A 14,535-nucleotide genomic window follows, 5' to 3' on the forward strand; every position below is an offset into this window, starting at 1 on the left:
ATAACATACTTAATAATGTTAGGATATGAGTGGGAGGAGGTAATAAGAACAAAAGGGTTCCAAGGTCCTTGTATTGTTTTGAAAATGCGTAGCGATGTTAATTACATTTAGACTGACAAACATGCATGTAAATTTTTTTGGATAACTCTAAAAGGTAAAGTCTGGTTTGAATTCAGGACCTCTACGTCCAAATAATTCTAGGGGCAGGAAAAGATTTCTTTTTCTTAGAGTGTTACTGGCTTTACAGCCACCGAATAGGATCGCTAGGAGTCCAGGACCCTCACACATTAACCTCACGAACTGCTCATTGAAGCCTCTGGGAAGATCTGCATCTAAGCCTTCCCCAACATGCCCTGTCCCTCCTGACCCTCAGGCTCACTTATCCCAGGCTCCTTCATGTCTCTCGCACCTCCTGCTTGCCAGCTTCTTTCTAGCAGGTCTTTCATGTCGGGGATGCCTGCTCACCAGTAAATAAACTACCTGAGATGTTGCCTCTTCCGCAAAGCTTCTCCTCTGCAGGGAGTGGAGACAGCTGACTTTGCTCAGACAGACTGTGTACTGAACCTCCCACCAATCCCACCCCCTTCACCTTGGCTGCAAGAGGTCTTCCCCATGAGTTCCCCAAACCCTCCACTCATTTGGGTCTGTTCCACCATGCTCATTTAGTTGACTGGGTGTCCTTTCTGCTGCTATATCTGTGTCCAGACCCAACCCAGGTTCCTTTAGGACTTGGACTATGTATCTCCTTCCCTCAATTGAAGTCTCCTAGTGTGGTGCCTGTAGTATACCCTACGGAGCGATGCCTCATTAAGGCTGATGAAAAGGAACAGCTGAAGGATCCCAGGGAGGAAAAGCTCCTATGAATTCCTCTGAAAACAAACAAAAGAATCAGAAGGGGGCCTTATACCACCCCTTCACCTGCTATGAGTGTGACAGGTGGCTTGTTTCCTGCATATTCAACACTCTTCCCCACCTCAGCCCCCATGCCCCAGAGGCCCCAAAGATGGCTACACTGCCCATGGATCTCTCTCTCCCTGTTCAGTCAATATGCATGGTTGAGTGCCTACTGCATACTCAGCAATGTACTGTCTGCTTTTTCTGCCCATATCCCAGGAGTCAGATCCCTAGTTGCTGCTCTCTTCGAAGCTTTTTGTTTGGTTGGTTTTGGGGGTTTTTTTTTAGGGCCACATCTGTGGTATATGGATGTTTCCAGGCTGGGGGTGAAATCAGAGCTGCGGCTGCTGGTCTCCACCCAAGCCACAGCAACACAGGATTCAAGCTGCGTCTGCAACCTACACTGTAGCTTGTGGCAATGCCAGATGCCCAAGCCACTGAGCAAGGCCGGGGATTGAATCTGAATTCTCATGGACACTAGTCGGATTCATTTCCACTGAGCCACGATGGGAATTCCTAAAGTCTTATATTTTTCTTTGACTCAGAGCTATGGGGTCCTGCCCCCTCAGCTCAGTCTGTTAGGGTTTTTTCAGGTGCACAAGGCTTCCCGAGCAGGAAACAAGGTCTTGAACTGGAACAGGTTTCTGACCCAATTTCTGCCTCAAGGGTGGGTCCCTTCCACTCTGACAACCTTGATCTCCTTAACCCGTCCTACTTCCTGCTCAAACCCAGCTCAGTGCCCTGCCTAGAGTGATCATGTCATTCTCCTTTCTCACCTTCCTCTTGACCCCCAGTCTATTCCTTCTTAGGCTCAGTATTGTTTTTTGTTCCTGCTCACAGTTGGCAGAAGAACAAGCCAACTTCCCAACCCCTCCCCAACCTAGGTGAAGCTATAAAGGCCCCTGCAGCTATTCCATGATAACACAAGAGGCAACAACATCGCATGGAGGAAGCTTAAGGAGCCCAGGTGTCCAGTCTGCGACCTCCAAGCTCAAGATTCTTTCCAAGAACATATACTTAGGATACCCAACCTCCTGGAAGCTCCAGCCTTTATCTCTTCACCCTGAACTCTCCTTTCTCAAGAATCCTGTTCTTTGCCTTCTAGGTCTTGGCCACATCTGGAATCCAAGCATCTTGTTTTTCAGCTACAAAGACGCAGATTAAGATGCAGAAAAGAAACATTCCCTTTATGTATTGGTTACTGTTGCATCTCCTACTTTTAGAATATGGTGAGTGCTTTTCTTTTAAAGTGGGTAGTCTAAGAGCTTTTAAGGGGTTGTGGGAGATGATTACCACTGCTAGCAATAGCTCTGGTTCTCCTCCATAGAGTGAAGGTTATCATTTTACTCCAATCACTTCAGTCTAATAAGGTATCACCTGAGAGACAGTCAGAGCACAGTGGTTAAAACTGTGGACTCCAGTGTTCAATTGCCTACACTTGAATTATTCATTGCTCCATCTGTTGCCTGTGCATTTTGGGTGACTCAACTTCTCTGTGCCTCAGTTTCTGCATCCATAAAATAGAAATAACCTGTATGATATGGCTGGGGTTTTCAGGATTAAGAACAAGAAGAGTTGATGATTATTTTAAAATATCACTCTTCGGAGTTCCCGTCGTGGCGCAGTGGTTAACGAATCCGACTAGGAACCATGAGGTTGCGGGTTCGGTCCCTGCCCTTGCTCAGTGGGTTAATGATCCGGCGTTGCCGTGAGCTGTGGTGTAGGTTGTAGACGCGGCTCGGATCGTGCGTTGCTGTGGCTCTGGCGTAGGCCGGCGGCTACAGCTCCGATTCAACCCTAGCCTGGGAACCTCCATATGCCACAGAAGCGGCCCAAAGAAATAGCAAAAAAAAAAAAAAAAAAAAAGACAAAAAAATATATATATATCTCACTCTTCAATATTCTAAAAATTTAATTTTTCTCCTGTCCTTAACCCTGGCTCCACAATCAGCCTGAGTCAGCCTCAGACGAAGGAAAAAAGGATTCAAGAGTCAAAACTAACTCCCACTTGTCTTAACACATCTGACACTCTATTAAACACTTCTTGGGCTGTCTCCTATTGTTCACTTAGAATTCATCATTTTTGAATCAAAATTAGCCCTCACATAATTTTGACTCATCCAGTCTGCTCTCCAAAACTTCTCAGATCAAATCCAATCCCTCCTTCATGTCACCCCTATTCTTGTTTATCTCAGTTTCTTATTTAGTTTTACTCATGATTTTGACTTAACTCCAATTTGTACCCCATTGCAGATGGGGGGTTCCCCAAATAGGGCTTGATTTTAATCCTATGTTAGTTCGAATAATCCTGAGGGGAAACACACATGCGTGGGGTAAGGCGACAGGCATTCGTGTCCCAGTTAAAGGAAAATGAATGACAAGTGAGATAAATTCTGTTCATCTGGAGTGATTGAGTGTCTTTGTCCTTTAAGGTAGTGAGGGCCAAAAACAGGCACAACCTTAACTCCAGCTGAGCCTTCAAGAAGGAGGAAATGCTTCCTTATATCTATTAATCTTGATTTGCAGCCTGAAATCCTGGGAGGTCTTTTACATTTAAACTACATATAACTTATTCTTCTCCAGCCTTTGCCTTATGATCAGGAGCCTCTGGAACTTTAATGCATATATAATTACCCAAATACCTAGTCCCATCTCAAATTTGTGTGTGTGTGTGTGTCTTTTTAGGGCCACACCCAACTTCCAGTGTGGTCATGGCCAACCCTAGATCCATGGCAATCTCCACTGAGACTAGCACAGCCTTCAACACTGCATCCAGCACAGCCTCCAGCACTGGATCCAACATGACCCCCAGTGGGTCCAGCATGACTTCCAACACTGCACCCAGCGTGACCCCCAGTGGTTCCAGTATAACCTCCAACACTGGATCCAGCTCGACCTCTGGAGGATCTAGCACAGCCTTCAGCACTGGATCCAGCATGACTTCCAACGCTGCATCCAGTGTGACCCCCAGTGGTTCCAGTATAACCTCCAACACTGGATCCAGCTCGACCTCTGGAGGATCTAGCACAGCCTTCAGCACTGGATCCAGCATGACTTCCAACACTGCATCCAGCGTGACCCCCAGTGGTTCCAGTATAACCTCCAACACTGGATCCAGCTCGACCTCTGGAGGATCTAGCACAGCCTTCAGCACTGGATCCAGCATGACTTCCAACACTGCATCCAGCGTGACCCCCAGTGGTTCCAGTATAACCTCCAACACTGGATCCAGCTCGACCTCTAGAGGATCTAGCACAGCCTTCAGCACTGGATCCAGCATGACTTCCAACACTGCATCCAGCGTGACCCCCAGTGGTTCCAGTATAACCTCCAACACTGGATCCAGCTCGACCTCTGGAGGATCTAGCACAGCCTTCAGCACTGGATCCAGCATGACTTCCAACGCTGCATCCAGCGTGACCCCAGTGGTTCCAGTATAACCTCCAACACTGGATCCAGCTCGACCTCTGGAGGATCTAGCACAGCCTTCAGCACTGGATCCAGCATGACTTCCAACGCTGCATCCAGCGTGACCCCCAGTGGTTCCAGTATAACCTCCAACACTGGATCCAGCTCGACCTCTGGAGGATCTAGCACAGCCTTCAGCACTGGATCCAGCATGACTTCCAACGCTGCATCCAGCGTGACCCCCAGTGGTTCCAGTATAACCTCCAACACTGGATCCAGCTCGACCTCTGGAGGATCTAGCACAGCCTTCAGCACTGGATCCAGCATGACTTCCAACGCTGCATCCAGCGTGACCCCCAGTGGTTCCAGTATAACCTCCAACACTGGATCCAGCGTGACCTCTGGAGGATCTAGCACAGCCTTCAGCACTGGATCCAGCATGACTTCCAACGCTGCATCCAGCGTGACCCCCAGTGGTTCCAGTATAACCTCCAACACTGGATCCAGCTCGACCTCTGGAGGGACTATTACACCTGTCAACACTGGAACCAGCACAATCTCTGGTGAGACCAGCACACCTGCCAATACTGGTTCCAGTATGACCTCCAGTGAAACAAGCACAACCTCCAGTACTGGATCCAGTACAACCTCCAGTGGGACTAGCACAGCTGGATCCACTGCAACCACAGGATACTCTGGTACACCCTTTTCAACTGGAACACACACAACTTCCAACAGAACCAGCACAAGTGCTAGTACTCCAGTGAGTGAAGCGAAGCCCAGTGGGTCCCTGAAGCCATGGGAAATCTTCCTCATCACTCTGGTCTCGGTTGTAGTGGCTGTGGGCTTCTTTGTTGGGATCTTCTTCTGCGTGGTGAGTGCCTAGTATATAGGAAAATGCCTGGGGGAAGGAGTAGCAGGAACATAAGGAAAGGGGGTATGAATAGTAGGGTCACCAAGTTAGGGGTGAGTAGGGAGGAAAGGACAATCAGGAGAAAGTTACTAAAGAGAAACAGCAAGTTAGAACCAGCAGTGCCAATCAATGTGCAGAGGAAACTATTGACTTGTGAGAAAGGGGGGTGCTAAAGAAGAAATAAAAGCTGGAGGAAGGACTACTGAGTGTGGAAGATGATTTAAAGGGGAAGAAGATTCGAGAAGGATCTATGGTGAAGGTTTGGGAGAGGAAGAGGGGGATACAATTCTGAAATGATTCTCCCTTCTTTTTCTAGAGAAAGTCTCTGTCCCCAAGAAATGACTTTAACACCGCTGTCTACCACCCCCATGGCCCCAACCTTGGCCTAGGCCCTGGAGGGAATCACGGAGTCCATCACAGTTCTGGGTGGAGCCCTAACTGGTTCTGGAGGGGGCCAACATCCTCAGTAGCCATGGAGATGAGAGGGGGCTACAATAGGCCCTGAAAGCCACATTCCTCACAGAGGAAACCATCCTGGGGGACCAGAAATCTCAGTGTCCTTTCATTTGTCCTCAGGGACCCCTCCCAGATTTGTTTGGGTCTCTGCCAGCCCTGGGGAAGATACTTCCTCCCTCCCTCTTGCTTTTGCCGGATCCTGGAAAGACAAGAATGTTAGTCATTTACCTATGAATAAACACTATACAAAACACTAACACAAACTATATCATAGAGAGAATCTGTGTGTGCACACAAGTGGTGTCTGCAGTGCTGAGCTGAGTTTCCCAATTGTATGAGAGAACCCCATGCCGGAATCCACCTGGCATTCAGCATCTCCAGTAAAATCCAGAGGCATCGTTCCTATCTGTCCCATTTTCCCAATCTTTCTTGCCCCAAGCAGGAACCCCAGGTCCCCACGACTCACTCAGACTGACAAGAGAATTGAATTGGGAGACACGAGATGCGAGGGCGTGTCCAGGACCCTGTGGGCTCATGGATTAGGCCCATGGTACACAGAGACCACGTCATAACACATGCAGAACCCATAGCATGTCAGGTGGAGGTGTGCTGTGGGCAGGGTGCGGTCACTCAGAGCTCCAGTTTCCAGGGCGTTTACATTTGCTCCAGACCTGGGCTACTTGTCAGAATAAAAGTGCTGGTTAAAACTCTTCTTTCTCAGAGGGCTGCCTTTAGAATCAGAAAGTGCTTTCTGTTTTAGCAAGGGAAAAACTTTCTGGCCTGCAAAGAGCTCACCTTTCAAGAGGCTCATGGCAGAGACCATAGGAGTAAAGCATGAGATTCTCATGAATTCCCCTCCCAGAAGGGCTGCACATGCCCCTTTCGTGGTCCAGGATAGAAGGTTACCTAGTCCTATAGGTCCTGGAGGATAGAGGGCTGGGTTGCTCCAAATCTGTGGGCAGCGAAAGGGCTCCTACCTGGGACAAAGCCCTCAGGGGATAGTTAGCAGTTTGTTGATGGGTTCACCCCAGCTCACAGCAGTGGAAACTGCTCTGCTTTTCCACTACTCATTGGGTTTCTCAAGTGTCACTAAACCAGATAATTGATCTTCATCAGTGAGGCCATGCAGGCCCATCATCGCCATCTTCATCATCTTACCTAAAAGGATCCAGCAACCAGGAGAAGCTGAGGAGTTCCCATTGTGGCACAATATCTGTGAGGATACAAGTTTGATCCCTGACCTTGCTCAGAGGGTTAAGGTTCCAGCATTGCCACAAGCTGTGGCAAAGGACGCAGATGTGGCTTGGATCTGGTGTTGCCGTGGCTGTGGTATAGGCCGGAAGCTGCAGCTCCAATTCGATTCCTAGGCTGGGAACTTCCATATGCGACTGGTGCAGCCCTAAAAAGAAACACACGCACACACAATACAAAAGGAGAAGCTGAGCTGAACCACCTAGAAAGTTGCCTTCCACTGGTGTGAACTGGGAAAAGCATAATGTGAAAATAAACTAGATCAGGCAAGGTAGTCCATTTAGATAATTTAAAATCGTAAAACATGCATTTTTCATGTCTAAACTAGACAAATTCAAAGAGGCTGGTTGAGAATAAAATTAGTAATGTGGCAGATCAAGTAGGGAAAGTAGCTCAATTAGACAAGACAAATCAGAGATGACAATCACCGAGAAAATGGAAGACATTTGGAGGATAGATTCAAGAGGACTAAGGCTCAACCAAAGAAAAAAGGAAGAAAGGAATGAGAAGAAGTAAAAGAAGAATAAAGAAGGAAGATTAGAGTCTTCAGATTGAAAGGATTCATCAACTATGATTCTGTAAATATACTAAAACCCACTGACTTATCTATTTTAAACAGGTGAGCTATACAGTATATATATATATATATATATATATCAATAAAACTGTAAAAATATTATTACCTGGCAGGCATATCATGCAAATAAAAATTTTGATTTCCAAAGATAAACAGTTAATGACTCAAAGCAATGGGCACTTCAAGACAGAAGGAGATAAAAAGGGAGGAAACCGTGGTGAGCAATTCAGCTTGTGGTTAATTCGCATGGTTACACTGTGAACCTCTCACTGTCCCCAGCAACTGGAGCGTGTATGTAGAGTTAAGAAGCATCATTACCTAGTTTTCATCATGGGATCTGCTTACATGTTTTAACCCGAGAGCCCCAGGTCACCAAGCATGTTTGATCCAAACAGAAGTCTAGGAACCAGACAGGGTTGAGTGCTCTGCACTGTTGATTTAGCACAATGACCTTTTTTTTTTTGGCCATGCCTGCAGCATGTGGACGTCCCCCAGCCAAGGACTGAACCTGCACCATAGCAATGACAACACTGGATCCTTATCTGCAGCATGTGGAAGTTCCCAGGCTATGGATCAAACTGAAGCTTCAGCGGCTGGCCTGCGCCACAGCCACAGCAACACAGGGTCCAAGCCTTGACTGTGACCTACACCATAGCTCATGACAACTCCAAATCCATAACCCACTGAGTGGGGCCAGGGATCAAACCTGCATCCTCGTGGATACTAGCTGGATTCTTAGCCCACTGAGCCACAACTGGAACTCCCCCAAGAAAACTTTTTAAACAGTATTAATCAGGTGTGGGGTCTTACAGGAATCATTTTCCAGATCTTTAACTTTGATATATATGGACTTTGCCTAAAACTAATCTGAGAAGATCCGTGTCGTCAGAGCCTCAGCTATTTATACTTTTCTAGCTCCCTTTCTAAAGGGACCCACCTTTTTCTTTCCAGGTCCTATATAATTATGCTGCATTTTCCTAGGGTGTAGAAAATTCCAGGGTGTAAATAAGGAGATAACTCAAAATCCCTTCTAATTTAGGCATCATATACCCAGAGTAGGGCTTCATGTTTTCCCTTGTCTCCCAATAACTCCTTTTAGAAGCTAAATGAAGTGTAACAAACAGAATCTTGGTACATGTGAAGATGTTGGTTATTCAGATATATTATAGGGGAGGTAGCAGGAGTAATAAAAATTTCTGCTTAACAATCTCTTCTCTTCCATACCCTGTCAAAGAATGCACCCCTTCAGAGGAAGGGAGCATCTCTTGAAAGCAGAGTAAACACAGCATCAGTAGGAAATAATAAGGGTGGCAGTGCCTTATTTATTCTATAGGTGAAAAACTCTATGTCAGTCCACCTTGTCTGTCTGTCTATTTCAGAATATTAGAGATTTGTAAAAAATTTTCTGGGAAATAGCAACTTCCTATGAAGTATACTTCCCTGGCTTGTACGCCAGTCTCTGTGAGGAGAAAAACTGTCTCATTCAAGAGTTTCTTGGAGTTCCAGTCATGGCACAGTGGTTAATGAATCCGACTAGGAACCATGAGGTTGTGGGTTCAACCCCTGGCCTTGCTCAGCGGGTTGAGTATCCAGCATTGCCATGAGCTGTGGTGTAGGTCACAGATGCGGCTCAGGTCCCGAGTTGCTGTGGCTCTGGCATAGGCCAGCGGCTACAGCTCCAATTAGACCCCTAGCCTGGGAACCTCCATATGCCTCGGGTGCGGCCCTAGAAAAGGCAAAAAATAAAAATTAAAAAAAATTTAAAAAGAGTTTCTTGGTCTAGATCATAGCTGAATATTTTGCATGATTTTCAAGGAGAAAGGTGTTATAAATTCCACATTTACTTCCAACTGACTAATGTTACATCTTAAGATGAAAGGAAGGTTGAGAGGCTGTACAGCATGTCCACTAAGAGCACAGATTACAGAACCAGAATTTCTGTTTTCGAATTTGAGCTCAGCATGACCTCAAGCGAATTCCTTCACTCTCCTAGGTCTCAGTTTGCTCATTTGTAAAAATGAGGGTGATAACAGTACCCACTTCATGAGGTTACTGTGAAGCCCTTAGAATAGCCTTGCATTTGGTAGCACTCTATAAATCTGGATGTTATGTTTTATATTGGGTAGGTTCATGTTTCATATTTTCTTGAAAATACAGAAAAACCCTGCAGAGTTGGAGGAGGGGAGAAAAAACACTGCATGGGAAAAACATCTTCATTTACTTTTCACCAAAAGATTATTGAGGGCAGAGAAATTTAACACTTAGAGTCTTACAAATCACAGGAAAATTTTTCTTGCTTTTACAAACATACCTTTTGGCGCAGAGAAGCATGGTAGGGAGATCAATAAAAATATTACAAGCAGGAGTTCCCTTTGGGGGCTCAGCAGTTAACGAAACTGACCAGTATCCATGATGATTCAGATTTGATCCCTGGCTTCAGTGGGTTAAGGATCCGGCATTGCCATGGGCTGTGGTGTAGGTCACAGATGTGGCTCGGATCTGGCATTGCTTCAGCTGTGGTGTAGGTGGGCAGCTGCAGCTCCAATCTGACCCCTAGCTTGGGAACTTCCATATGCCGCAAGTGCGGCCCTAAAAAAAGCCTATATATGTATTACAAGCAAAAAACATTACCGTAAGATAACGTGAGGAAGCAAATATCAAGGCAGAATAATGGGGGTAGAAACCAGAGAGGATGTACGACATAAGAACAGTCAGCCTGTGAAGTGCAGAGGTTTGCAGCGCTCAGCCAGGGCTCAAGGGCTCCAATATTCAGCATTGTCACAGCATGGAGGCTGAGAGACCTCCCCCTCACCCCAGTCCTGGACTGAATTCTGCATTCAGAGTTTCACCTGAACTTCCTCGCATATTCCAGTGAATTTTCTTTTTGTTCTGAATTTTTAAGTTTTTATTCATTTTTTGTTAAACAGTGTCAAAGAAGGCAGGGCATAAATGATGAAGACCACACCAATCATAAATTGTTACTTTTACACTCTAAAATGTCCTCCATTTGTAGGGCTCCGCATACAGACTCACATCTACTGGTTTTCTCCTAAACATGCAAGCATGCGCTTATTCAAGACCAAGAGATAAAAGCAGTAATAATGGTAGCTAATACTAATTAAGTGCTTACATTGTGCCAGGTACTATGTGAGCATTTTACATGTGCTGTTTCATTTTATTCCCCAACAATCTTATGGGAAAAGCATTATTATTATTTTCATTTCACATACAGCGACACACTTCGTACATAAGGACATCGTTCATATTTCATACAAGGAGACATTAGGGGTTAACAAACTTACTGAAGGGCACACAACAGAATCAGAACTCAATCCTGGATCTTTTCATTTCAAGAATCCATGCTTTTAACCGAAAGGCTACATGTTGGATTCAAAACTGTGGCTCACCCAGTGAAGTTATTTCTGGTCTCACAAACACACATTCCCTTAGTAATACAATGACTGATTCCTATTCTTTGGTGGCAGCCCATCCCTAAACACTGGGATGTTGATTTATTTTCACTTTGCAAATTCCACTGTATTATGTTGGTACAGCATAGTAAGTGAGGATATAGGCACAGCAAGGTTATTAGTTTATTCAATTTTTGCTTATTTTGATGGTTTGTCAGAGACAGAAATAAAGAATAACACAAGCATATGGAGAGAGACACAGAGAAGTAAAAAAGATTAGGAAGAGATTTTTTTTTTAATGGGTTCTCCTAAAAAGTGAAAAGTCTGTTTCCTTCTCTGTGCACAAGTTTTTAAGTTGAATTAAGTCCCATTTGTTACTTTTTGCTTTTATTTCCATGACTCTAGGAGACAGATCCAAAAAAAAAAAAAAATACTACTGCAATTTATGTCAAAGAGCATTCTGCCTATGTTTTCCTCTAGGAGTTTTACAGTGTCTGGACTTACACTTATATCTTTAATACATTTTTGAGTTTTATTGTTGTATATGGTGTTAAAGAATGTTCTAATTTCATTCCTTTACATGTCACTGTCCAGTTTACCCAGCATCATTTATTGAAGAGACTGTCTTTCCTCCATTGTATATTCTTGCCTCCTTTACCATAGATTAATTCCCCATAAGTGCATGGGTTTATTTCTGGGCTTTCTATCCCATTCCACTGACCCATATTTCTGTTTTTGTGCCAGTGCCAACATTGTTTTGGTTATTATAGCTTTGTAGTATAGTCTGAAATCAGGGAGTGTGGTTCCTCCAGCTCCATTCTTCTTTCCCAAGATTGTTTTGGCTATTTAGGGTCTTTTGTGTTTCCATAGAAATTTTAAAAAATTTCGTTCCAGTTCTGTGAAAAACATCACTGATAATTTCATAAGGATTGCACTGAATTTGTAGATTGCCTTGGGCAGTATGCTCATTTTAACAATATTGAGTCTTCCAGTCAAAGAACATGGTATATCTTTCCATCTGTTTGTGTTGTCTTCAATTTATCAGCATCTTATAATTTTTGGAGTACATGTATTTCACCTCCTTAGGTAGGTTTATTCCTAGGTATTTTATTTATTTTGATGCAATGGTAAATGAAACTGTTGTCTTAATTTCTCTTTCTGATATTTCATTGTTAGTGTATAGAAATGCAACAGACTTCTGTATATTAATTTAGTATCCAGCAACTTTCCTAAATTCACTGATGAGCTCTAGCAGTATTTTTAGGATTTTCTATGTATAGCATCATGTCATTTGCAAACAGTGACAGTTTTACTTCTTTTCCAATTTGGATTAATTATTTTTATTTCTTTTTCTTCTCTGATTGCTGAGGCTGGAAATTCCAAGACTATGTTGAATAAAAGTGGCAAGAGTAGGCATCCTTGCCTTGTTCGTGATCTTATAGAAAATGCTTTCAGCTTTTCACTGTTGAGTATGATATTAGCTGTTGGTTTGTCATATAATGTCTTTATTATGTTGAGGTAGGTTCTCTCTATGCCCACTTTCTTAAGGGTTTTTATCATAAATGGATGTTGAATTTTATCAAAAGCTTTTTCTGTATCTATAAGATCATATGGTTTTTATTCTTCAATTTATTTATTTATGTTTGTCTTTTTAGGGCTGCACCCAAAGCATATACAGGTTCCCAGGCTAGGGATTGAGTCTGAGCTGTAGCCATGGCCTATACCACAGCCACAGCAATGCAAGATCTGAGCCTCATCTGTGACCTATACCACAGCTCAAGGCCACATCGGATCCTTAACCAACTGAGAGGGGCCAGGGATCGAACCTGCATCCTCATGGATGCTAGTCAGATTTGTTTCCGCTGAGCCACAATGAGAACTCCTATTCTTCAATTTGTTAATGTGATGTATTACACTGACTGATTGGCAGACACCAAAAAAAAAAACTTGTATCCCTGGAATAAATTCCACTCAATCATGGTGTATTATCCTTTTAATGTATTGCTGGAGTCAGTTTGCTGGTATTTTGTTGAGGATTTTTGCATCTATGTTCATCAGTGATACTGACTGTAAATTTTCTTTTTTGTGATATCTTTGGTTTCAGTATCATAGAATGAGTTTGGAAGTATTTCTTTTGCAATTTTTTAGAAATGTTTCAGAAGGATAGATGTTAACTCTTCTAAATGTTTGGTAGAATTCACCTGTGAAGGCACCTGGTTCTGGATTTTTACTTATTGGTAGTTTTTAAATCACTGATTCAATTTTAGTATTGGTAATTGATCTGCACATATTTTCTAGTTCTTCCTAGTTGAGTCTAGGGAGGCTGTACCTTCCTAAGAATTTGTCCATTTCTTCTAGGTTGCCCATTTTATTGGCACACAGTATAGCAGTATTTTATGATCCTTTGTATTTCTGTGATGTTGGTTGTAACTTTTTTTAAATGGCCACATACAGAAGTTCCCAGGATAGGGGTCAAATCGGAGCTGTAGCTGCTGGCCTATGCCACAGCCACAGCAATGTGGGATCTGAGCTGAGTCTGCAACCTACACAACAGCTCACAGCAATGCTGGATCCTTAACCCACTGACTAGGCCAGGAATCAAATCCGCATGCTCATGGATTCTAGTCGGGTCCATTAACCCCTGAGCCATGATGGGAACTCCTCTATTGTTTTTTAAGTCTTTATTAAACTTAGGAGTTTTTGCACAGCAAAGGAAATCATCCATGAAACTAAAAGAAAACCTACAGGCTGGGAAAAAATATTTGCAAATGATGGGACTGATAAGAGATTAATTTCCAAAATATATAAACAGCTCAGATATAGTTTAAAAACAAAAAACCAAAAACCCAATCAAAAAATGAGCAGAAGACCTAAATAGACATTCCTCCAAAGAATACCTACAAGCGGACAATAGGCACATGTAAAGATGCTCAACATCGCTAATTATTAGAGAAATGCAAATAGAAACTATAATGAGGTATCACCTCACACAGTCAGAATGGCTATCATTAAATAATCTACAAACAATAAATGCTGGAGAGGGTGTAGAGAAGAAGGAACCCTCTACACTGTTGGTGGGAATATAAATTAGTGCAGCCACTGTAGAGAACAGTATGGAGGCTCCTTAAAAAACTAAAAATAGGAGTTCCCGCTGTGGCACAACAGGGTCGGCTGAGTCTTGGGAACAATGGGATGCAGGTTGGATCCCTGGCCCAGCACAGTGGGTTGGGGATCCAGCGTTGCCACACCTGTGGCTTGGATCTGTTCCCTGACCCAGAAATTCCATATGCTGCGGGGTAGCCAAAAAACAAAAAACAAACAAACAAACAAAAATAACAATAAAAAACACAACTAAAAATAGAGTTACCATATGATCCAGCAATCCCACTCCTGGACATATGTTTGAAGAAAACTCTGATTTGGAAAGATACATACACCCCTATGTTCATAGCAGCATTATTTACAATCATTTTAAATGAAGTAAATCAAAGACAAATATTATATGATATCCCTTACATGTGGAATTTAACAAAATGATGCAAATGAACTTATTTACAAAATAGACTCACAGACATTAAAAAAAAACACAAGTGAACTTATGGTTACCAAAGTGGATAGCAGGTTGG

General features: G+C 43.5%; 1 protein-coding gene across 1 annotated transcript; it reads left to right on the forward strand.

Annotated features, from left to right (window-relative positions):
* MUC21 (mucin 21, cell surface associated) lies at nt 1,756-5,928 on the forward strand. Its single transcript, XM_013977615.2, is given in 4 exon segments — nt 1,756-2,123; nt 3,580-4,295; nt 4,298-5,176; nt 5,532-5,928. Coding segments are annotated over 4 exon segments (1,848 nt in total). The 5' UTR covers nt 1,756-2,059; the 3' UTR covers nt 5,721-5,928.

The sequence above is a fragment of the Sus scrofa genome, chromosome 7, assembly GCF_000003025.6.
Source record: "Sus scrofa isolate TJ Tabasco breed Duroc chromosome 7, Sscrofa11.1, whole genome shotgun sequence".
NCBI classification, from domain to species: domain Eukaryota; kingdom Metazoa; phylum Chordata; class Mammalia; order Artiodactyla; family Suidae; genus Sus; species Sus scrofa.